Source organism: Balearica regulorum, chromosome 2 (assembly GCF_011004875.1).
Source record: "Balearica regulorum gibbericeps isolate bBalReg1 chromosome 2, bBalReg1.pri, whole genome shotgun sequence".
In the NCBI taxonomy this organism is placed as follows: Eukaryota; Metazoa; Chordata; class Aves; order Gruiformes; family Gruidae; genus Balearica; species Balearica regulorum.
The window spans coordinates 65,948,669-65,974,202 of NC_046185.1; the positions used below are offsets into that span (position 1 = coordinate 65,948,669).

Below are 25,534 nucleotides of genomic sequence, written 5' to 3' on the forward strand. Positions count from 1 at the left end.
TGCTGCTCCTCTTTAAATACATGGGATTAGGGTGACTTAAAATGCCTTGAATGTTTATATGATTGTTCTATTTCAAGGGATATCTTAATGGGGCATCGCTCACTAAAGTATTGTTGAAGATGCATTGCTACATGTTTTAGGAGAGAACATCTTTAAAGCTGGATGTTCTTGTCCCAGATATGAATATTGCAGCAACGGATTTATTTAATCTTTTTGACACCTCACAAGTGTGGCCATTTCCAGAGCACTGCCAAAAAAGTCCTGTGTTACTTCATTTATATTTGGCTATAGCATGTGTCTGAAGCTCTCTTCTAGTACATTAAGTGTTTGAACACTGTCCATGCACAGCCAAGAGAGGCTGTGTGCTCTAATGTAACTCTCTTGTCTCTTGGCTTCAGTTCATTTAAATTCAAGACTTGAATCTTGTGCTACAGTAGATCTTACATGTATGACTTTTAAAACGTTTATTTAAAGTTATGGCAGAGGTTATTATTCTTCTGGCTAAACTCTCAAAGGCATGGGAGACAACAGCGCACGTCTAATACCACCAAATAGTCCAAACTTCCCCCAAACCACCACCATCTTTAGCCAGGATCATTAAAGGAGCCCTAAAGAGCAGCTGAAAGAGATGTGATGCAGGATAAAGGGCTGAGGGGGGTCTGTGCTAAGTAAAGAGTCCCTGCTGGAAAAGCCTGTGTTAAAGATGCTGGTACTGGAGAAGAGGTCTGACGACCAATGGGGCAGCTGAGCAAAACCAGGAAGGTTATTGCCACGTGTGGCCATCTGGGAGGCACAGGCATCCCAGCCCGCTGTCCCCATGCTGCTGTTTTACAGCTCGCAGTCACAGCCCACCAGCACAAAAAGCAGGACAGCTTTATACACACACAACTGTTTACAGAAACTGCTTGAAAAAAATATGTAGAATTTTATGGAGAACTGCTGTCCTCGCTGCTGCTTTCTGAAACCACATTTCATTTCAGTAGCTATCAAGTTTCTCAGTACAGAAAAGCTGTTCCCTCTTGAATCTGCAAGGGCTTTCTGCTCCTTGGGGCAAAGGAGGTTACACTGTTCCAGCAACCGCTGGCACAGACTTGGCTGGGGCCAGTCAGGGCTCTCCCACACAACTGCTGGGCATGGTTCGGGAAGCGGCATGGGCCAAGAACCATTGCCGAAGCAGTCTTTACGTGTTTCCCTCTTTTGGAAGGCAGGGGAGTTTAATGCCACAGACACAGCCTGGTCTATGCCTTAGCACCTGAGAACAATCCCGAATTCTCATAGTTCACTGTCACAGGCACAGTCAATGCAAACCTGATGAAGCCTTTTTATATATATGGTAAGTAGATCTAGTCAGGTTAAATTGGTAAATTTAATCTGTAGTGAACATTAAAAAAAGAAATCTTGAGTTTAAAACGTCATACGCTCCAGCCATGCTATAGGATTAGTTACCATTTGAGTCTTTCAGATACAGAGACATTAAGGATAAACCGAGCATGGATTAAACAGATCTGACAGCGTTTATTGTTGCTGAACTACAAGGTAATTATCTCGCGTAACTTTTCCCTGCACAAATTAGGGCTGCATGCATCTCGGAACAGCCCTGCTTTTCCACAGTCTGCCATTTAAAGGGAAAAACCAACTGGGGCCATCACAGCTTATAGGAATGACCCCGCAGTTTGTCCTCCGCTGCCCTCCCACTCTGTTCTCCTTTCCTTCTCTGTTCAGGTTTCTGCATTTTCCAATTCACGTAACAGTAATGGACTGCCATTCTGAGTATAGGAAAAGGAGGATATAACGGTTTTATATGATGATGGAAAACTATTTTGTTCTCTTGCCAACGGAAGCAATTGTCTTCCTCACCTGGTGGCAGCACGACATGCCACGAGAAATACAGTGACTGGAGAAATCATGCACCAAGTGTTCGGTTTATGCTCACGTAGGAGCTGTTATGCTGCATCCACTGGTGCCTTGTTCTCTACCAGGAAGAAGGAGGATCATTCTCTTTTTGAGGATAGAGCCAGGAAAGACTGGGGGAAAAGCAACCCCTTGTTGGACAACTGCAGATGAAAAACCATCTAACCTTCAGGGAGCTTCTGCTTTCAGCATACAGCATGGAAATCAAATATATTGCAAGCACATCCAGCCCAGCACCTGCGTGCATGGAAGCAAGGCTTTGTGGTCCAGCTGCCATCTGGGGAGATGATGGCAACATCTCCCTCTGATTTCAAAGAAAGTAAAACCTTGGTATATGCAGGCAGAATTTTAAGCTGATTATTCTCCAGCCTCAGCTGAAGCCTTAGCATTTTTGATACGGCTTTGGTTTGGCTTTGTGTAGCACAGATGACTTAGCATTTCCAGCTCTTGGCTTTATTAATCTGAACATCTAATAAACTAAACATTCATCTCTGTTTACTTTAGCGGATGTCTATTCATATTAACAGATTTTGTGTATATCTAAGTAGATGTGGCCTGTGAGTGGTACACTGAATTCAGGAAAAAGCCTCTCTGCGAAAACCCAAGTCCTTCTTTGAAGTAACAAAATGGTTATTTTGCGGATATACTGAATGAGACAAGGAAAGGGCAGTCAGTCATGCAGGACTTGACGCATTATACCCTTAATTGCGCAGTGGCATTTTTTTCATCATCACCCACAGATGTGCCTGTATGTTTGGGAAAGTGCACAGGGATAGCTGTTGCTACCACAATCCAGCGATGCTTGCAGGGATGAGCAGAGAAAAAGCTGTCTCCATACCTGGGGAGACTTCCTGGCCAAAGACTACTTGCAGGGATGTTATCACACAAAGCTGTAACATATGTCCCTACTTCTGTGCCACAAGTACAGTCTTAAAACAAAACATTTTTAAATTAAATACCAACAGAGGATGTCGAGTTGCTTAATTATGAAAAAGGCCCTTTCCCTCATGTTATACGATTAGAAAACACCTGTTTGACTTTGAACACCAAGCTACATCGACTGTCCCACCTGCGTGCCTGAGGCAGTACCACGGACCAGTGCCATCGTCTCAGCTCCAAGCACCAGCCCCGCTCCCCAAGACTTCTGAGGCATCTTCAAGGGTCGTGTTCACTATAAACCATGTTCTTTTCCTCTGTTCTGCCTCTGTCTTCTAGCAGATGCAAGATAAATTTGGCAAAGACAACAGACGCCTCATTAAGGGACAAATCAAGGCTGCTCAGACAGTGAGATGATAATTTGGGGAAAGAGAAAGGAAGCTGTGGTGCTCAACCTTGCCCCAACTGTTGAAACATGAACCTCCCACAGCTATTTGCAGGTGCTTATTTGCCTGTCTATCTCCAACAGATTTCATGTGAGTTCCTTCCTTTGGTCAGCGCAAATAGAAAGATTTAAATAGTAATAAATAGGGTCGGTCTATCTTGGTCTTTTGTAGACACGAAGGCAGAAGCTAAAACCAGAACCTCAATGACAACTAGACAGATTTACTCTGCTGCAACTCCGTGAGCTTTCTGGAGTTGATGGATGGCTTGAAGCTTTCCTGTCAGCAATGTTTTCAGGACAAAATCAAGTCTGACAAATCTTTGGGTGTTGCAGCTAAATGTTATTTTGGAATTAAAACAAAAACAAACAAACAAAAAGGTTTCTTGCAGAAGGGATTATTTGAAACAGATCTGGTGTCACCGAAGGGTTACCAGCAGGCTGCCTGACCTGGGAAGCTCTAGCTGCTGCAGCTAATCGGGCTGTTGGAGGGCCAGGAGAGAGGGCAGGCTGTGAGCAGTGGGACAGCAGTAATGAGGTGGCTGGCTCGGCCAGCCAAGGTCAGCTTACTGGAGGCATCAGAGACCAGAGAGCTTCTGATGCTTTAAAAGGGCTGGAAGATAAAATGTGTTATTGTGACTACTTCATGTATTGCGCTGGTTCCAGGGAACTGTCAGCTTCAATTTGTTCCTCCCATTGAAAAGAAGAAAGATGCTTGCATACTTCTGTGCTAATCTCTCATTTCTTTTGTGCTGGTTGGGGGGTAAAGATTACAGGATATCCTTGTAACATAAAAACACAGCAGAAACAGACAACTTTAAAAAAACCCAACCAGTTAGTTCTTGCGTCACGCTTAGAGGGCTCCCTTCTTACTGAGGCCACCGGGTGCAGAGCTTGGATGCAAAGACCAAGGCAAGCTCTGTGCTTGCGGCTGCCAAAAAGCGACTCAAGACCACCAAGGAACCTGCTCTTCTTCATGCCTCCCAGTGAGCAGGGCAGCGTGTACCAGGACCTGCTTTTTGATCACAGCTGGGATATAGCCAGTTCCTTGAGCCTCGCTGCCGCTTCCTAATTAACCCAGACCTGGTCAGAGAGGGGGGTGCTCTTTCTTCCCAAGAGCAACAAACCCAGCACCAATGATAATTCAAAGCTACAGTTGAAGAGCTAAAACTCAGGGGACTGAATCCAAATCCCTTGCATGCAGACCTGTAGTGATAGAAGGCGTAATGGCTTTAAACTAAAAGAGGGTAGATTCAGACTAGATACAAGGAAGAAATTTTTTACAATGAGGGTGGTGAAACACTGGAACAGGTTGCCCAGAGAGGTTGTAGGTGCCCCATCCCCAGAAACATTCAAGGTCAAGTTGAACAGGGCTCTGAGCAAGTTGAAGATGTCCCTGCTCATTACAGGGGCATTGGACTAGATGACCTCTAAAGATCACTTCCAACCCAAACTATTATACGATTCTGTGAAAGCCGAGATAAAACTGCTGCCCACTTGCAGTAAAACAAGAGCTCAAGGTGCTCCAGGAAGCAAACAAGCACTGCTCACCCACAGGAGGATGCTCCACCAGGTTTTGGCATGGCAGCTGTCTCTGGGTTGCCAAATGGGGGTAAAACCAGCTCCCGGAGAGGATTACCCAGTACCCTTTCTTTCCCCTTGAAATACCTGCCTGGAGCAGGAGCCAGAGCACCAGCTTTGCAGGACAGGACGGGACAGGAGCGAGCCAGCCCTAGCCCAGCCACGCAGCCCACTTGGGTCCGGTTAAGTTGAGGGCAAGAGCAGCATTTGCACTGAGGAGCAGAAATAAAGCTGCTGAGCAGCTGTGGCCAGGAAAATATGCAGTTTCTGCTTTGATTTGGGGTATGCAGGGAAGGATGGTCATGGGGCTCAAAGCGAGCTGGCTGCCCAGCCTTAGCTAAGCCATTCCTGACATTAGGCAGAGATAGATAATATGATCCGGGTTATTGCATCCAGGGTTGGCTCCCACTGCTGCTCTCCTCCCAGCCCTCTCACAGGGAGTTGGCAAAGCCCTTCCCACCGTTCCTCCTCCGACCTCCCGGCTATTCTGCGCACAGACTGCCCTCCTGCCTTGCTCTGGCAAAACTAATCTGAAGGACAGCAAGGGAGACAAAGATTTTGGCAGCTTTGCTACAGGGAGGAAATTAAATTCTCATTTACACTGTTGCACATCCAAAGTGGAGCCACCACGGTTTGCGATGTCCCCTGGAGCTAAATTGCTTCTGCTGTCAAAAGACTTTAAATTTGATTTTAAATTCACAGTGGGCCCAATTCTTTCTCTCTTTCTTCTAAAAGGGCAAGCATGTCTTAGAGTCAGTGACACAATCTGTGCAAAACTGGCGGGGGGGGGGGTGTCAGTGCGTGCTCTTCCTCATTATTGTTTTGAAAATCTATTACTGAGAAACTTCTTTAACACCCCCCACCCCCCACCAGAAGAGCGGTAGGTGCTGGACTTGAGCGAACAAAACAGTGACCTCCAAGCTCCTGGTAAGTGGGAAAATAACCAGGTTTCTTAGCATTTTGTTAATAGAGTCATCCAGGAACCACATAGCTTGGAAGTGATGCGACAGGCCCCTGTCCGATGAGCCCATGCCAGGAGCGTGGTTCAGGCATCGCTCTCCTCACTTCCTTCCCTGTCTGCTTGCAGCTGATGCTCTGTGCTGGTTGAATGGCCACAGACACAAGCCGCCTTTCGCCCCCCTGCTTGCAGCTTAGCTTGGCTGACAAAAACTACCCCACTCAGTGGGCTGTCCGTGAGCAGCTTGTCACTGCCACATGTATATAGCATGAGGAAAAAAAAAAAAAAGTCAGATGAGCCATCCCTTTTTTGGAAAAAGCCAATGCTGCCTTTAGTTCTCGCTCCCACTTCTTCCCAGTGGGGAAGCAAGGCGGCTTCCCCAGAACTGGACCTTTCCCAGCAGCATGCTTTGTCTGGAAGTTAACTTTCTGCTTGCTCAGGTTTAAAAATATCAAAGAGCAAAAGGTAACCCTACATAGCATGTGAACGTGCTGCTGTGAGTTTTGAGGCCGTGCTTCGTATCGCTCTTACCCTGAGTGTTTGTTCTGTGATACAGGTGAATAAAATGGTCATGTGCCTTGAGACCACAAGGAGGTAAAGCAACCTTCTCACTTAGGGATGCTCCTTCACAAGCCACACACTTCTCCCCTTACACATTCCCAAGTGTTTAAGAAATATTCATTCCGCTATAGAAAAAACCACTAAGATATAACTGTACTGTCATTCTGGAGAGCAGTAGAGACATGGAAAAGTGAATTGCTCTGTTCCTTAGGCAGGATTCTGGAAAGAAATTCAACCTGTTGCTTCTTAAAAAGAAAAACAAACAAGGAAACAAACCAACCCCCCAAAGCCCACACCTTGTCAAGGAAGTACTGCTTAGATGTCAGAAATTAAACCAGCATCAGGTTATGGATGCTGGGATTTTAAAAGTCCCCATTGAACGCATGCTTATCCGCACTTGCAAGCAGCACAAACACCATCTTAAGTGACTGTCCTAGTGATTTAGTTGCTGGCTGAGAAAATGCTGAATTTACAGAAGAAAAGATAGATTTTGCTGCCTTTAGACTCCCACTGTGTAATATATAACCACCCACACTTACTTAAGTGTGGCGCAATCTGTCATGTTTGCCCATTATGGTTATAAAGCAGGGCTCCTAACCCGTCCCAGTGGATACCTTCCTTGTGTCTGGCCACAATAAACCAAATTATCACATTATATCTCTTCCCAGCGTGTGAAGATCTCAGGGACGGCTGGGCAGCAAGCACCGAAATCTTCCAGGAAAGACACCTTCCTCTTGCCTCCTTCCTCAAGCCCCCTGTTCGGGTATGCTCCCACTTTTGTTTGTTCGGAAGGAGAGGGATGCTTGTGAAACCTAATTAGCCGCTGGAGAACATGAAGATAATGTTTCCGTTTGGGAGTGTGTTCTCTGCCCCAGGCTCCAGCTGCTTGACAGCAGCTCAAACACCGTAATTAAGATGAGCGTGGCTGAATGCACGGCCAGATTAATGAATGCAGAAATTACACTGAAAATACATTCAGCTCTTCCCAGGGAGATGTAGGAAAGGGTGCGAAGGCAGAATGGCCACATGCACACAAACGCGCACGCACACACGGTTTCCAGAAAGCTTTTTGAAACTTTGAATGAGAGGCAGCAAAATGCTCAGTTAACACAGCAATAGAAAGATCAGTCATAGGATTAGGGTGACCTTTTGTAACCGGGGCATTCAAAGGTAAACTGAAGTGCAATGCCAGTGTGTAATATGTTTGCATCAGTTCTTGGGAATGAGCCAGAGACGGAAAGGAGAACTTAAGAGGGTCTAAGCTTTCCTCCAACCAGTAATACCATAAAAGCGCACTGGAAATAGAAAGACAAGACCGAAGGAAACGCTGAGACTTCTTCTTCTTTTTTTTTTTTTTTTTTATGGAAACCAGGCTAAGCACTTCCACGCTCTATGAGAAAACATTAAACCAGTTCCCCCGCACAGCTTTTCATATCCTTCAGCGAACACCCACAACCAAGATTTTCTTCGCATTCTCAGCCTAAAACCACACACCAGAAGCCCCACAGAAGCCCCTTTTCTCTCCTCAGAAAACCTGTCTCCGCCTAACCCCCGGGCCCGGCGGGGCAGTGGCAGAGGAGAGGGGACGGGAGCCGCTCCCGGGACAGCGGCCCGTCACCCCCGCAGCCCTCGGGCCACGTCCCGCCTCGGGAGCAACAAACCCCCTTCCCTTCCCTTCCCTTCCCTTCCCTTCCCTTCCCTTCCCTTCCCTTCCCTTCCCTTCCCTTCCCACGCGGGTTTCTTCCCCCCACCCCCGAGCCCGGCCGAGTACCTGTTGCTGCCGGCGGAGCTGCCCGCGCCCGCCGGGGCTCACAGCCCGCCCCGGGACGCCGCTCGCCCGCCGCCGCCCAGCGCTCCTCGGGCACCGCGGAGCCCCATCCCCGGCGGCAGCGCCCGCAACCGGAAAACTAATAATAGATAATAATAATAATAATAATAAAAAAAGATAATTTAAAAAAATAATTAAAAAAGGAGGAGGAGCGGGGGCAGCCCGTCTCCGATCGCAGCGCACAGCCGCTCTGACAGCGAGCGCAGCTGCTGCCGGCTTTTCCTTGCGGAGCTGCGGGAGGGAGCAGAGGGAGGAGGAGGAGGAGGAGGAGGAGGAGGAGGAGGAGGAGGAGGCGGCGGAGGCGCTGCTGCTGCTGCTGCTGCTGCTGCTGCTGCTGCTGTTGCTGCGCGGCCGCGGCCCGCCCCCGCGGGCGGTGCGGAGGGGTGCGGAGCCCCCCGCGGGCGCCCCCCCCAGCTCGCCCCGGCAGGATGCGGCGGAGCCGGTGGCTCTACACGGGGTTGGGGTTTTTTTTTTCGGAGCGGCGGCGGCTCTTCCCTGTTTTGTTTTTTTTGTTTTTTTTCTTATTCGGCGCTCGTTGCCTCTCGGGCGGTTCGAGCAAAGGATGGGATATCGCAAAAATACCTCTGATCCTTCCCCCGGGGAGAGGTGCAGGGGACGGGCCGCCGCCGCTCCCCTTCCCCCGGCCGCCGGGCTACTCGCTGTAGCCTCCGTTACCTTCGGTAGCGTGTGCGAAAGCAGGCTCTAAATTTGGATATTGGGAGGGCTGAAGACAGCAGTTAAAGGTGGGTATAAATGAAAGAACATTGCAAGGAGTGGTGCTTACATTTCTGCCTTTGAGCACTCTTGCCTGTGTTACCCTGAGCAAGACAAAAAGGCAGGAAAGCTGTATTTTCCCAGGGATTGTGGGGTATTTTCTTCAAATTCAGTCTTCCTTCCAAAATGTATAGCCCTAGTTATTGTAAATACATCTCTCTATAGAGGTAAAGACTCTGCGTGTATTTATTGCTGGCCTCAGGACTTCTCCATTTCTCTTCTGCAGCTTTTTTCGTACTGGACTTTACTTCAGCCATCACCCATGTCGTATTTTCTATACGATTTGCTGTCCCTCCTCCAACACGTAAAGCTCCTTCAATAAGCTGTCCTTTGGGTCTCTTAAACAACTGGAAGTGCTTCTTTTTGGGGGGCAGGGAGAACCCCTGGCAAGTCTATGGGTTTGGTAAATGGACACAATTTTGAAGGTGGCTTGAGGAGGCACTAGTGATACCCTCCCTATATGCCTGTATCTTTCCCAGTTTGGGTTAGGATATGTAGACTCGCCCTTTCAAATGCAAATGTTTTTCACGGAGCACACAGACCTGTCACACATAGGATGATATTGTATGGAGACATTTAGGAAATGACAGAAATGAAAAAGAGCTGGGGTTTCATGGAGCATCGTGCATGGAAAAAAACCAAACCACTGAATAAAAAAATCTAAACTGCCAGTTCCAGCTGACCTATTATCTTAAGAAATTTTCAGCAGTAATAATGAACATGTGGTATTTATATCGTATGCTGAAAATAAACAGCACCCAGTAGCCTTAAGAAAGAGAAATGAGAGAAACGACTCCAGATTCAGTAAAGGCAGAAAAGGATGCTCTTCACACTGGCATGCAGACCTCTAGGGCCTGCAGGCCATTTCCAAGGTTTCTGAGTTCAGATGGGCTCTACAGCAATCACGGTGGTGGTTTTTCCAGAGGCACCCACTTCTCCACTGGAAAAAGTGTAGGGGCCACTGCTGGCACAGTGCTAGTGCTGTAGCTGCAAGGCGAAATTTTTAGGGTGACCTTTCTATGTCTCTGCCTGAATCAACTATGCCCCCGTTTCATGTGTTTCACATAGGACGTGAACTCTGAGGCCCAGGCGGAGAAGTTGCTTTCTGGAAAAAGCAGCTGCGCGCTTCAGGCTGTGGAATGCCAGGGGAAGAGGAGAGGGAATATTTGTGGCAATGCTGAAAGCTATAAATGTCTCATCATGCATACTTAATATGCTTTTGAGTCCATTTCAGCCTTTTAGGGGGTGGCAACTCTCACTGTGGAAGCCTGGTTAATTTGTTAAAGCTTTTCAGTGCCATTTACTAATTGCAGCATCTTACTTCAACCTTGAGCCTCCTACAGTAGTTCTTGGCGATTACTCCGTACGCCCCATGTTGCGAATTCCCTCTGGCCCTTTTGGTCTTATCTTGAAGATTTTTTGAACTTAAGGTTGCAGATGCAAATACCTTATTCATTTGCAGCCTCCTCTTTCAAGGAACTGTTCTCTATCCTATGCAAATGCTAGGGATGTATGAGCTGTTTCTCTTGGTTTCTCAGTACAGTTTTGCATAGCAAACGCAGAAAGCTAATTTCCTTCTCTTCATCACCCCCAACTCTACACACATTCCCACTTCCTTGCTCCCAGTGCTGCAGCTTGCCGAAACTGCCTGGAGACTGAGTAGGTTTACAGATGCTCTAGATAAAATCTTTGCCCCACTTAGTCCTTCCGAACATGTATTCATCCTGACACACATGCTTTTGAAAGGCTCGGGTCAGTCATTCCACGTGTGTCTTGTTTTGCTAATTCAGTGGAAAATGCCAGAGAGCTCTGTCTCCCTCCATAATTGGGCAGGAACTGAAGCTGCCATTGTATTGTGGCTGTGATCATGCTACTACTCCTATAAATTATTCACTGTATTGCAGTGTAATCTACTGTTATGTTAAAAATAGGTCAGCATGAATGTCCCCAGTGAAATTTCTAAGTGACAACAGCTGATTTGAGCTTTGTCTCCAGAAAAGAGTGACCTCTCCAAACCAGTAATTGCCAATTATGCTGCACTTCTATCTCCCTGCCAGCTCCGGTGCACCTTCATAAACACTAATTCCCAGCAATGGTAACCCCATATTATGCTTCAGACAACTAAGCCAGAGTTCCTAAATTACCTGCTGGGCTTTGCTGGAGCACTTTGCTTTCTATTAGCCTTTGCTCCCAGGCCAAAGAGTAAATCAGGATTATCAGAGAAGAGATTATAGTCTGAGAATACCTAAATGCTCTGCTCCTCCCAGGCACCTGGAAGGTTTCTCGCCAGGGCTGAGCAGGATTTTCTGGCTGATATATATCAGTTACGCATTGCTCTGAGGGATGGATATAATAAGTACTTCACTTTTCCCATTGCCCCACGGGCTCCAGCCCACTGCACTCCCCCCGAATCAGCAGAGCAGGAGAACCCCTTGGTTTTCAGGTCCATTGCAGACATGTCTAGAGAAATCTGGAAAGGGGGAGCAGGACCCTGCAGCCTGAACAGAGGTCTAGGGGAAACCCTCTTTCCCCTGTAAGATATTCTGCAGGAGGACTCTATGAGGACCCCCGTGAAAATGTGGGATATTGCTGCAATTTCCCTGCTTACTGTGGGGATGTATGTCTGTTATGCAGATACAAGGACTTAGCCCAGACCTGGGTGACTTCATTCACCTGAAAGCGAGGGTTGATGGTGGGTGGCAATGATCAGCAGACCATGCAGATAGCAATTTGCATGGAGGCCTCTCGTTAGCATGTTAGGATCAGCAAGGGGCTAAGGAGGCGGGGAGACGGGTGGGCAGACCGCGGCTTCGAGCTTTGGATGTCTGAGGTCGATCAGGCCTGCCCTAGCCTTTAAGGAAGACAATTTGTTGTATATGGGCTTTGTCTGTTGTAAGTCCTCTTTGCTGTGATTCTGTGTAACTCCCTTGCTCAGAAGGGGGTGCCTGCAACCACGTAGTGTCTTCATATTGCTGACGGATGCCCTACAGGATGTCTCCAGCAGGTATCACAACCAGGCAAGCCTTCTGTGGGAACACAGGTAGCAAATCTGAGTCCTCTTACCTCGGGACCTTGGTCCGAAAATGAATGATCATATTTGAAAGTGGGGAGCATGGCAGGTGCCAGAAACATCATTTGGAAAGGCTTTTAGGGGAGAGATAAAAGACAAGAACCTGACCCCCTGCCATGAGCAATCTGGGTAAGACACAAGCTTTAACTTGCTGACCATATACAAGTTCACCATTACTCTTTCCAGCTAAACATATTAAAGTGTTGCCACAACTCTCCTACTCTCTATACTACACCCTGCCAATGCTGATCTTTGGGTTGACTCCATTCCCATGTTTATACTTTCTCTGTCAGCTGAGCCTGCCCAGTACATCTGGCTTGCACTCATCATCATCCTATAACACTCCTTGCTCTCCTTCTAAAAGAGTTTGATACCTACTTGTTTTTCACTGCTGACATCCTCTAACCACTGTGCAACCATTTCCCCCCGTTTACTTCCCATCACTGTGTTGCTGCTCCACCCTCAAGTTCCTCATTTCTCTTGATGTTGCTTTTGCAAAGCTTTCCACCTGCAGGTCTCAGGGCGCTTTGTGGGAAAAAAAGGTTGCTTGAGCTGATCTTCTGCAGTGATTCAGGAACAGATTCAAACTTCTGGGACTTCTGGCCAGATGCCTAGCACAGCTGGATCTTTGGGAATGACCGAAGTATGAGGCAGTGGTTGTGCCCTGTGGCACGGTGATCAGGACACACTTGGTAAACCAAGGAACAGCTATGGGTGCGGAGGGAGAGGGCGAGGGACAGGAAGAGGCGTTGCCTTTAGCTTATAATGTACTGCAAGAGATAACGCTTTCCATAGGTAACCCTTCTTTTCTCTCTTCTTTGTCCCACCTTGCTGCATTTGTGGTGGTCTGAGATAGCTGCCCTCAGAGCAAGAACACTTCCCACCGATGGCCTGTCCCTCTGGCAGCGTTTGAAGATGGCAACTTAATTTTGGGAGGCGTACACACAAGCATACGCCCTACCTGCCCTCACGTATGTAACTTGGGGGAGCAGGATGAAGGAGCCACCGATTGCATTTTTTTCTCCTAGAACCATCCCCATTGCAAAATCAGCCCCAATGCCTCTTCTGGGCAGGTTTTGGGTGACAGTGTTTGCGGAGGGTTGGAGGGAGCAACACATTCCAGTTTCTCAGACTGCTTAGCAACCAGGGCTGGCTGAGCCGCTCTTAAGTGCACGCCAAGTGTGTGGATGGCATGTCTAGTACTGCAGCTCTAGCCTTATTTTTTTCCCCTCTCTTGTTTTTGAAAAGCATTCCTTGTTTTCTAATTAAGACGCATGAAAAACTGCTGGAAACTTATTTTTGCTTTCCTGGACAGCTGGAAGTCAGCTACACAATGCGATGATCAAAGCTACAGTAGCGATCAGAGATCTGAAGCGACAGGTAAAGGGCTGTCGGCCTGCTTTTTGGGAGCGTGGCTGTCAGACAACCTGTTGTCTGTTGGCGATGGGCTGACTTCAAGTCCTGCTGCTGGACAGCCTCGAAAGCCGCTCTCCCACCTTGCCCGGATGAGTGCAGAGAGTGGGACGCAGTGCTTCCCACGGGTCTGCAGTACGTGAGATACCCGCTCGGGGCTGCCTTTCCTGGTACAACCGACATGTATAAGATCAAGAAGGCCCTGTTACGCCATCTCCAGGAAAGGATTCGGCTTTGTAGACAGAAAGCCATTCTGATCCCAGCTTCCTCATTGGGATCCTCTTGAATCTTTAAGTAATCTCTTGGCTCTTTCCCGTTTCCTGGCTCTCAAGTGCCCAGACCTGGCTCCCTGCCACAAAATTCATCTTCCATCATGACATCAGGCTGAGCTCCCTGCTGTGTTTGAGGGTCTCTTAGGGACTGATGCTATCTCTACCCACGTTACCAGGCAGTAATGCCTCCTTCTGAAACTTGCTGGCTACATCAGGCCTGCAGTTAACATGTGGACCCAGCCCATGTTCACCTCCAGACTTCCCTTGCAGCCTCACCTGCACTTCAGAGGCAAATTTTGGGCAAGTTCTGAAGCACAGAGGAGAAGAAAGCCTTTTTTTCTTTTTTGTACATGCCCAAGCACACTCTGGTTAGCAGTCCCAGGCATGGCTGGGCCAGCCCCATCCTCATCCACCAGGCAATTGGTCTGGAAGGACCAAAGATCATGAAGGATAGCTATTATATGGGATGAGACACTGCGGGACATGTTAGCAACCACCAAAGTTATCCTAGGTCCATGATGGAAAGAGCAGGTCGGGAGCTCCCAGCAGCAGCGTGGAGACAGCCTCTGCCCTCCTCCTGCTCAGCATGTCCCACAGGTCCTGGCAAGAAGGGGAGGAGCTGCAGGGATGAAGACCATGGTCTGCGGAAAATGATGGTCAGGTAGGAGAAGGATGCAAAGGCAGGGGTGGAGGGAAAGGAGCAAATAATACCAGACGTGTTTCAAAATCAAGTGCCATGTACAAATCCTGCAGTGCTGCACGCCCGTATTCCTGCATGTTCCTAATGTGGTGGTTTCGTAATAGAAACCCAGGAAGGGTCCTCTGCAGCAAAGGCTCCAAGCAATTTCCATCCTCAGTTACGCTCGTATAAAACCAGAGTTGCCCTGAAATAATTTCCAGACGGACAGCAGTATGGGTCACCCAGCCAGCTCCTCAGGGTGGCCAGAGACCCGAGCTGACTGCGCTCCTCTTTCCTTCTCCTGGGCCACAGTTCTGCCCAGAGGATTGCAGCTTTGAGAAATTATTTTCATTCCCTTCCTGCCTCCAAGATATCACCACGGCCCTCTTTTCCTCATCAGCGCATATTTCTGTGGCTTAAATATAGCAAATATAAAACAAGTGCGGCGCACACGAAATGCCATGCGGGAGAGCGCAAGGAACACATTGCCTCTGTAATGTAATGAGCCCCAAGCGCATCTGCCAAATATTTGAAGTGAGATTCCAGAGAAGAGGGGGAGTCCACAGCATGGAGAAGCTCATGACTAAACCCTCAGGCTGGTACCCCTATGCATCTTTTGGGAGGATAGAGGTTGGTTGGTTGTTGGTCCAGCCTGCCTTCACTTTTTAACCACTCACAGCAGTTGTTTCCCCTAGGAAAGGTGAAGAGCACCTTTTTGTGCCACGTCACTGGGGCTGTGAGGGGATTCAAATTTAAAAATCATAAATAATATGTAATGTAAAGCAAAGAAATAGTGTTTCTTTAGGGGTATGGGCTGGCTTTGTGGCTGAAGTTAAACGACACCAGTTAAACCATGCCAGTTTTTGAACATCTGACCCTGGGTACTATTTTCAGCGCAGTGATTTTTGAAGTGATTAATGACAACAGCTTGGCACTGATCAGTGGCTGGTGTTGCTGATTAAGCTAACTCTTCCCTGGCTCACAACAGGCAGCAGGAATAGAAAGGGCAGGAAAGTCCCCAGAGCGAAAGAAGAGGCAGAGCAGATCAGGACCTCCCGAGCTGCCTGCTTTTCCATGGGAAAAGTAAAAAAAAAGTTGTAGCCATGCAACTCCAGAGCTGAGCTCAGCAGCACTGGAGGGCTCTGCTCCTCCTGTGGCTTTGTTTCACTTTAAGAATATTTTTATACGGACCCTTTTCAACATTCCCACCCCTCTCAATAAAAAAGTGCCTCACTTGTTAAATGTACGCTACTATTGCTAATCTGGGACTCTTTGTATGTGTTTGTAGGAGGATCGCAGAGATGCTATCTAGGTTCAAATCTATCTACATCTATAAAATCTCCTTTTTCCTCCAAGACACTCAAGAGAAGGAAATCTGTTAGTTCAGTGTGAGGGCTGTATGCTATGACCCAATCCTTCAGCCCTGCCATAACCCAAACTCCTCAAATCATTAAATCTATAAATCAGACAGATTCTCCAGATGCCACCCCAGAACTCAGGGATTCCCTAGAGGAAGCAGGCTGTGCTCACTCTGCTCTTTACATCTCCACCATTAAGAAACTGCAGTGACCTCTGGTCTGCTGGTCATGTTTGAGACAGAAAAAGCTCTCATTTGCTCGGTGCTACCTCTGTTAGCTCTGTGACATTACCTGGGCCCTGCCCTGTATTTTTCTTCTTCCTTCTTGAGTGAGAAAACGCAGCGAGCAGGACTCCAGAACTTACAGGGAGCTCTGAGCTGGCAAACGGCACTTCTACACAGTCACAACTGGCCTGCTGTAATGAACACGGTGCCTTGTAGGTCACATCCATGTTCACAGCAGAGGTCTTCCACTACCCTGAGCTACCATGAAGTGAGAAGGATGTGAACGAAGCTCCATTTATACTGTGGAGCCTGAATGCCAGCCAGCCTTGTGAGCCACTGGCATCTTAATCACAATCTTTGGAGAGCCGTAGGGGAAAGACGTGAGGTTTTATAAGCTCGTCTCCAAGAGTATTCTGTGGGAGTCCTTGAAAACTTAATGTCTACGGTACTGACAATATGTTCACAGAGCTTTTAGCCATCCTGTCAAGCCCCTCTGAGAGGCTGTCCCTCTCTCTTCTGCCACGGGTGGCTCTGACACCTCCTCGCCACTTGGCCACCGCTGTTCCCGAACCATAGACATGCTCCATGGGGGAGACCAGGTGCCTTTCCGCTCCAGTATTGCACGGTATGAAGAGAGGATCACTTGCACAAAAGCTCGTCACTGAGGGTGACTTCCCCTCGGGCCGGGCGTGGGGTGTGCTGGAAGGCAGAGCTGGTCCGGGGAGCAGGTTGGCATGATGAAAGGGGAGGTGTTGCAAGCCTTTGTGTGCGAGGTACACGTGCCTCAGACAGTTTCCTCTGAGTTTTTGTGGTAGTTTTGAGTTTTGTTTCCCAGGCTCATGCGATGCCATGAGATGGGCAGTAAAGGCCAGGTGTTGTCTTGGCACGGGTCTGGTGAGTGATGGTGCAGGAGCAACCTGGGCGCTGAGCTCCCCCACCACGGTGAAGAGGGCAGCACCAAGGGTAGGCAGTTTTCCCATCAGTTAGTGGGGCAAAATGAAAAGCACTGCTGTGCCCTGGGGGAACCTAACCCTGGACCTGTGTGGGCAGTACCTGAGCCACTGCCTCCCATTTAGAGGCAAACTACAAGCAGAGCATCACTTCAATGGTAAGCAGTTGCTGCAGGGCTTCCTAGCTGGGACCCTCTGTCACAAAAAATGAGGCTACCTGGCTCCTGAGGTGGATCTGCCTCCCGTTGCCCTGCCTGGAGACCAACCACCCCTATGGACGTGCATGCTGCTGTACGGGCACCAGCCACGCTCGTGCCCACGGCTGCCAGGCCAGCAGCCGGGGACTGCCATGGGCAGGGAAAGGGCCAGGCTCTTCCAGCAGGTAATTAAAGAAAGGATCCCCATTTCCATGCTCGGAAATGGCACCTGGAGCGGCTTCTTGTTTCCATCACCTGCCCTCCTTCCTTCTCGCACACACAACACGCACACTCACTATTGTCTATAAGGGGAACTTAGGGAAACCGGCTTGAAGAGTCAGGAGCCTAAATACCTGAGAAGGTTGGAATAGAGGTGATTTGAACTGCCTCAATTTGGGTGCAGCCCGATGTGTTTGTCCCCTGCCATTTGGTCAGGCGGCTGGGTCACAAAGGAACTTTTCCAAAAATCCCACTTTCTTTTCTCACTCTTTCTCTCTGGCTTCCTTCCTTGCTGCCTCATTTTTTGTCTTTCCACACTTTTACCAGCTAGTCAACCTCTAGGCATCACTTCCAAGCTCTGGGTCTCTGAACTTCCCAGTTTCCAGACTACTTGCAATTAAACCAGAGTAAACCAACGTCGGCCCCTGTAAGTTATGCAGCGTTAAGCCTATTGTGCTCAGGATTTCCATAACGGGTTTGCTTCACCTGTTTTCCAGTTGCCAAAGACACAGGAATATCAATGGCTTTTCAGAGCGTAGATGTTGCCCTGCACCGTCTCCACCCGATCTTTTTTGGGGTGTGCAAATGCACACCCCCACCCCCACCCCCCTTGGCAGCAGGTCTGTAGGTTGAGCTGTGAATTTCAGCAGGGAGGAAAGGTTGCTTAGGTAGCAGCCACAGTGGGACCCCTCTTCAAACCACTTCCCTGCTCTTAGATGCCAGATCAAGACTTAAAATTCTGTGGGGCCTGATAACACCCCTTACCCACCCCGAGCGATGGTGAGATGTAGGAGAAATCCCACCATGGGGAAATCATCCCACCATCGACTTTTTAGTGCCTCTGTGACACTGTCAAGTGCTTGACTGCTCTCCCCCCTCTCTTTAATTCCTGTTCTCAGAGTGTTTTCACTCCTCGCCTGTTAACTCTGCACTTCCTGACCCGGTTGTTTTGTGACTGTCACACCCTGGGCACACCAACCACAGGGCTTTGGTTTTAGCATCCAGGCGGGAGGAAGGTCATTTCAGAGGCAGCTGAGCCGTGCCTTGAATTGTTAAAGGGGTGAAGCTGTTTACGCCACCAGCTCACGCTAGCCAAGCCACATTTATTTTGTGACTTTAATGATGGGACTGGACGACAAAAAGCTTTTGTTTCATGGAGCTTTGTAAAGACGCTGTCTAAAAACAGGAGGGGGAAAAGGGTGTGAAAGAAGGCAGTTTTGCTTCAGCCTTTGGTGATGCACTTGTTTTGAAAGCCTAGAAGATGGCCCAAGCACACCTAATCAGTGGTTTCTCTCTGGCTTGTACATACCTTCCTCTTTTCTCTGAGGGCTGGTTAAATGCCACTTGTTTATATTTGACCTGTTTTTTCCCCTCACTGTCATTATTATTAGCGATCTAGAAATATTGTCGACAAATACGAACCAAACACATTGCCTTCAAGACACGGAGAAGGAAAAACCAAAAAGATCAAAGATCTTTAATTAAAAAATAGGGAGACAACAGAGCTGAAAGTGTCTCTCATGTCAATCTTTTTTTAATTTCAGGCCTCATGGACTCAATCGTTTCTGCTTCAACTATGGAGCGCGATGCTCTGTTAAAAATAGCCCTCCAGCTGCCCAGGACAGCTGGAAGCAGTGGGGGGCCGGAGCACTGTGGGTGGGTTGGCACGGGGGCACCCGGGGTGGGGACGGGTGCCTCGCACTGACTCCTCCGACCACAAAAAGCTCTCTCACCTGTCTGCATAACTCTGTATCTGCCCATCGACCACAACCAGAAAGAAGCAGCTGCAAGAAGCTGCGAGCGGAGCACTCAGAGTAAACAGGAATAAGCAAAAATACTCCATAAGAGAGCACCCTCTTTTCCACACCATCCTTGTCCAGCACGCTAAGTGGTCTGCCCATGCTCTTTGAGAAGGGTGCTTCCACGTGAGTTTATAGGCCAAACGTCTCTTACTGAGATCTATCTGGTTGAAGCAGACACTGTTGCCTTGGTGATGAAGTGCTGGGAATTTTCTTCCTCTGGGCTGCAGTGAGTACGGCACATGCATTCTCCATCTCCGGGAATGCGAGATAAGCTGAAAGGACAGGTAGGGCTGGTGGGACCTGTAAACGTTTTCAGGACAACGACCTGTAGTTTCCCAGCAGTCAGGGTGAAGAAGCTCCCATGCTTAATACATTGCAAGGCTGCTCATCTTTACTACCGCCTTTGCAGATATTAGGCACTCGTATGCTGGAAAAAGTAGACATGTCAAACTCTGTTTGGGGTGAAAACATAGAAAAAACAGTATGTCTGTATACCTCTGAGGTACACATCCACTGGAATACCGTACTGATATGTACACGTGACTGTCCTTAGAAGGATTAAAGTTGCATCAGTTTGACCCGCGCTGTGGGCAGGGGACATACCTGAGCTGGCTCTCACCACAGCGGGGCTGGCGGTGGCGGGTGAGTGGCTGGCTGGCTACGGCATGGAAAGATGCCTGGTCCAGTGGGTCACGGACCAGCTGTGACACTGACCTCCCCGTGTGACTTTTAGACAAGTCACTGCAGCTATATGTCCAAGGAAAGCGTAGTGTCTTGTGTTACTTTAGGGGAAGAGAAAGGTTGCTTAACCTGAATTGTTGCTGAGTAAAGAGTATGTCTCAACTTTAAGTTAACATCCAAGACTTTATCCTCATTTTTCTCTAACGTCAGCAGTGATGTTACAATACACCTGGCAGTGCACATAACCATGAACAGCAGCCTCCTTTCATTTCAGCTAAGCCTCAAAGCTGATCCCAAACCCCAGAGCTAAAACTCTTTCTCTCTTAAAAAGGGGAGGCAGGCAGGCTTTACAAGGATGTAAGGGCATCTGGAACATTTTTGAAGCATACTTTAAAAGTTTGATGCAATTACAGTTCTGCTGGGAGCCTTGATGGGTGGCAGTGCTGGACTGCATCTGTGTGCCCTAGCAGCACGTCAGTCCTGGGCAAGGAGAGGGCCCCGGGACTCTGACACCGTGCAGTGCACCATCTAAAGCCAGGTTCTGGTCTACTGAACTGGAGCACACGCTTACTGAATGTTACGACAAAGACAGCTTTGGGTTTTTTTCCTCATACTTTGGAAACATGGATGGGATTTTTTGTCAGCCCTGGCCTGAGAGGCAAGTCGTGGTTAGCATGGGTACAACCAGAGGGCACGTACAGGAGGCGGGAGGTGGAGATGTGAGGAGAGGCATGGAGCAGCTGTATGAAAAGATCTGCAATAAATCACAGTCTAATTTCTATTTCTCCTGTGCATTCTCAGTTTGGATTGTTGATCACTGCTAACGAAATGCCTGGACCCATATGCTCGCCATGTTTGCTGAGTGCTTGCAAACTCCGTGCATGGATGTGTCTACATTGATCTACATGAGGCTGTGCTGGGGCATCATGCCTCTGTGTGAGCGCTCAGCTCTCCTCCCAGTGGAAAATCAGGGTCTGCCAAGAAATTTGACTCCTGCCCAAATCTCCCTCCGTCCCTGGCCTGGGAGCCACAGGAGCCTTCCTGGCTCCTCCAGCGTAGACAGTCCCGAGGAAAACTCACGCCTCTCTGGCTGCAGTGATGAGCGGAAGCCTTGTGCTAGTGGAAGTGATTTCTTTTTAATGAAATACAACTTCAGAATCTCAGGCACTTAGAGTTACTAAAAATTTAAAAGTGTTTTCCCCAAAGTAGGTGTTTTGACTGTATGTAACACTAACTGAAGTCACTTGCCTTGAATTAACATAGTGAGTAAGGCCTTAAAAGAAACGAAACTGCCTGTACTTTCAAATAAAATAGTTCCTTCTCGAAACTTTGCATCCTACAGCTGTGCCCTGTTAAATGATGGTGGTGTCGCAGACGAGAGGGAGTTGCACTTCACTGAACCTAAGCACAGTCATTCGCAAAGTGTCCACCGTCCCTTTGAGGGAGATGGCACAATGTAAGTGCAAGGCTGTTATTAGAAAACAAGAAAATTAGCTAACAGGTTTTCTTTGAGGATGAACATTTTCAAGCTCTAAATACCTATTGCAAATGTCAGCCTGAATTTTCGTGAAAATATGTATACTATAGCTTGTCACACCCAGCTCTGTGACTTGGGTTTTCAATGGACAATAAGGAAAAACAATGCTATTGGAACATGTGTAGATGAAAATGGCAGAATTAGCAATAATACAAAAGTTTTTGATAAATGTTCTTGTTTGCACATGGGAAAATATCAGTGCCAGCTTATGGCCTATATCAATGGGAAAATATTTTTCCCTTTATCTTTCCCAAAGGAGGATTTTAAACTGTAGCTTTGAAAAGAGCTATCCAAGGAGCTCTTTGTTGATTTTTTTCAGAAAACTTGAAACACCAGAGGATTTCAAGAGAGCTGTGAGTTAATGTTGTGTCACTAACAGTGTGATAGCCTGGCAGTGGTCCTGACCTCCTTACGGAATAGCTGATGTAGGAGTCATATAAGCAAAATTAAAGGAGATGGAATACAATCAGTTGCACTCATTAGTTTTATAGAAAATAATTGTGTTGGTAGTGTACTTAGACTTTTGTAAGAAATAAGACAGCACTGCACGAGATATTGACTAAGAAACTTGAAATAGAGTAGATCAATTTGGGACATGCTGAATGGATCCAAAACGAGTCCAAATGACAGATGTAACCCAGCCAAGGAATCATCAGGGATGCCAGTTTCTAGCAAGGACCTGCACAGATTCTTTCCATCCCTATAGGATTTAACTCTTTTTTATGTCAATGACCTGAAAGTGGACTTTAAACAGTGACTGCGTGAATATGCAGATGGCATAGTGTCTGGGGAAGTGGTAAATCACTCCGAGAACAGGCTACTTGAGAAAGTGAGCTGATTCTTCTAGTTTTAGTGTGGGCATAGCAAAGAGCAAAGGAGATAAGCCATAATTATGGAATAGTGTTGTCCCTGTCCTGAGAAATTCTGATGCTGAAAGACTTGAGGATTATAGAAGAAAATCTGATGGAGACTCTTATGTGATGCTGGGACCCACAAGGACTCAAGCAGTCCTTGTGCATATTAGCTGATCCTTGAACTGATCCTGATATATATATATATATATATTTATAAAGTATGCATGAACAGATTGTGTAACTTCTGGATTTGTCCCTGATGTAAAGGTTTTGGAGTGCTGGGCTCCATGCTGATGTCCACACCTCCAAGGGGATGGTCCCAAAAAGAAACATGAAAATGCTTAAAAGATTAAAACTCACACATAATGAAGAAACAGTCATTGATAACAGACTACTTGGCAAAGGGCAAGAGCAGTCTGAATACAGTCTGAGAACAGTCATACGAGACATTAATATGCACAAGCAATAGTGAGTTCTTCACTCCCCTGGACCAGAGGCTCCAAAAACCTAGACAAATCAACACTAGAAGAAATACGATGCAGCTGTCTTTCACTGTGACAGTAGCTAGGCATTGGGACAAGTTAAGAAGGTGGACGTGAGATCTGCCATCACTGCTTTCCAAACCAAGCCAGATGTGGGGGAAGAAAGAAAAAAAAAAAAAAAGCCCACACCTTAAGGGCTGTGGTCTGTGCTGAGCTGGGAGCTCGGCACCGGACAAACGCCTCCATCTGGCCTCAAAATCTGCGACTCAAGTTTTTGCTGGCGCCTAGGTCTCTGCAGCGTGAACGGGGTGGGGCCTGCCCTGTGACCGAAACAGGCACTGATCCTCCCCGCTCGGATCCCACCCAGTCCCGGGGAGCGCGCTGGGTTGTCCAGGGTCAACACTGCTCCAGAAACAGCAGCCAAAAAATTAATGTTTCCCTGCTAACCCGTTCAAGAGAGAGAGGAGAGGGGGCTGCAGGGGAAGGCTAGCCCTGTGGCTGTGGTGTTTGGGCTTTCCAGCTGGCAGGGTTGGGAGCCAACAGGCCCCCTGGCCGAGAGAGCAGCTGGGGTAGATTTGTTCCCAGTTACACACAGATGACTTGAAGAGGCTGTCACCAGCTCGTAGGCTCAAAGACAGGTGGGAAGGGACCTCAGGAGGTCATCTAGTCCAACCTCCTGCTCCAAGCTGGGTCATGGAGAGGTTTTTAAAATGTTCCTGCCTTTGAAAAGCCAGCCTCCTCTAGATGTTGCTGCATCCGCCCTGCCAGAAACAACTTAGCTGAGAGACTGGAAAGGATTTCTTAAGTGCTGTATCTTTCCCTTCAGATAACACAGTATAAATGCCGAATAACCTGCATACATTCATCTCCTTCCCTCCTACGTTTCTGATGAAGAACACAAGCTAGAGGTTTCAGAAACAGCAATGAAGCCTAAATCCCACTGGGTCTTCAGAGCACTGGAAAATGTCCATATCAAGTCAGAGCACGCAGCAGGGAATGCAAAAGGGTGTTTTCAATGCCAGTTGATTTGCCCGGTGGCGTCAGGTCTTCCCTGGACTATCGGGATTTTTTCCTGAACCCAAATGCTCTGATCTCTCCTTTCTGCAAATCCATTGCCCTTCTGAGCCCAGACTGGGACACAGGGTGAGGAGTGAGGGCATATATACGTGAGAAATGTATTTGAGTACAGACAGTACATCACTGAAACTGTTTTCTTTTCTGTGTTGATGCTTTTCACTGGGGCTCAGATAACTTGATTTGGCAGTATTCACTGCTAAGTTTTCCATACCAACCGCAGCTGAGCTTTGTTTAAATGAGGTTTGTTGAAGCTGCGCTGGAAGTGAGTTTAAAGGTTCACAGTCTTTGGAGCGGATCCAGGCCACTCTTTGTGCCTTCAACTCCCTTGGAAACTGTGGAGGGCTGGGGGCCGGGAGAAGATTTGCATGAGCAAGTTCTTCCCCCGGCCCCCGCTCAAGTGCAAAGGGAGGTAGCGAGCAGCAGCAGAAATTAGACACGGTGGGCCAGTTTATTCCTCCTCCTCTGGGTCCTCTTATCTGCATCTCTGCTATTTTGACCCAGTAGCACTCGGTGCACATGTAAACGGCGGCACAGGATGCAAGCAGTGAGGAATCAAGCTCTGGCAGAAGACGTTTTAGGGATAAGAAACTATGGCTCCGGCTTTGTGCCTTGGGTTGTGGCAGTCGGAGAGGAGGAGGCTAATTTTGCAAGGATAATTTAAGTAGCAAGTCGTCTTTAGCCCCTGTAAAGAGCCCCTACTACTTTAACGACAGCAGCACCTGCGGTGGTGAATGCCCAAGGTGCTACTTTGCATAGTGCGGCCACTGTAGAAAACACACTTGGTGTACCCCCACCTTTCTTCTTCTGCAGTAACCTCCTTGCTGAGGAAGCAAGCTGCTGAACCAGTGTGAAAGTTATTTTTATTGTATGTGGGCTGCTTTTGTTCTCCATTCTCTTAGGAGGAAAAGAAAGTCTGGTCACCCTGTGACCTTGGAGCCCATAGACAACTTCAGATTTAACCAAGAAATACCACCCAAGTTAGAAACCGGTCTCTAGTCTGAGTAGAAGGATTAGTTTAATAAAAGATGACTTTACCTTCCCCAAAGGCATCATCATCTTCTTCGGGTGCAGTCAGATCTTCTTGGGCGTGCTGCATCGTGGCGAGGACGCGGCTCGGGGAGCAGCCAGAGCCTAGTGCTTGAACTGGTTCTTACGCTACCGCTCGACTATTTCCTTTCACCGGTTTCCTAAACATTTTGGTGGTAACAGCTTCCGCATCTGCACTTACGCAAACGGTCTCATTCATATGAATAACGCTTCTTGTTTTTACAGACAGACTTTGAGATGGGTTTTGAGGTGGAGCATCCTTACTGCTGGGAGAGAGGTTGATTTTGAGAGCAGAGGCAGGCAGGACGGGCTCAAAATGCACCCTGCCCTGTCGCCGCGAATGCCGCTGCGCAGCGGCAGCCCTCTCAGCCTGGGCTGTAGGGGTTTTGCATATGAATGTGAATCCTTTCTGGTGGCAGAGGTAGAGCCAGGGAACACCTCGCCTTGCTTGGTCTGCAGAGCAGCTTGCTTTCGCCCCACAGACAGTCTGAGCAGAGTAACCCCCTCCGGGCTCTCTCAGTGCCATGTGTTCATGCGATTTTATTTTTTATTTACAATGGCAGCAGTGACAGCACGTTCTCACCCACGCTGGGGTGACCCACAGTAATGGACACATGGACAAGCTGGAAAGCTATAGGTGACGCCAGTTGTCCCGTGGGCAGATGCGCTAGCAGGGATGTGATTCTTGTTGTTAGGCTTTCCCGAGTCACTGTCTTTGGTGTGCTACCAAAACTAGGGACC

General features: G+C 48.1%; 1 protein-coding gene across 1 annotated transcript in view; it reads right to left on the bottom strand.

Annotated features, from left to right (window-relative positions):
• Positions 1-25,104, bottom strand: part of RIPOR2 (RHO family interacting cell polarization regulator 2) — a 69,586-nt gene extending 44,482 nt beyond the window's left edge. The window contains 1 exon segment of the mRNA XM_075744580.1: positions 24,782-25,104. Coding sequence (XP_075600695.1) covers positions 24,782-24,842 — 61 coding nt within the window. The 5' untranslated portion in view covers positions 24,843-25,104.
• Between the last annotated feature and the right edge of the window lie 430 nt (positions 25,105-25,534).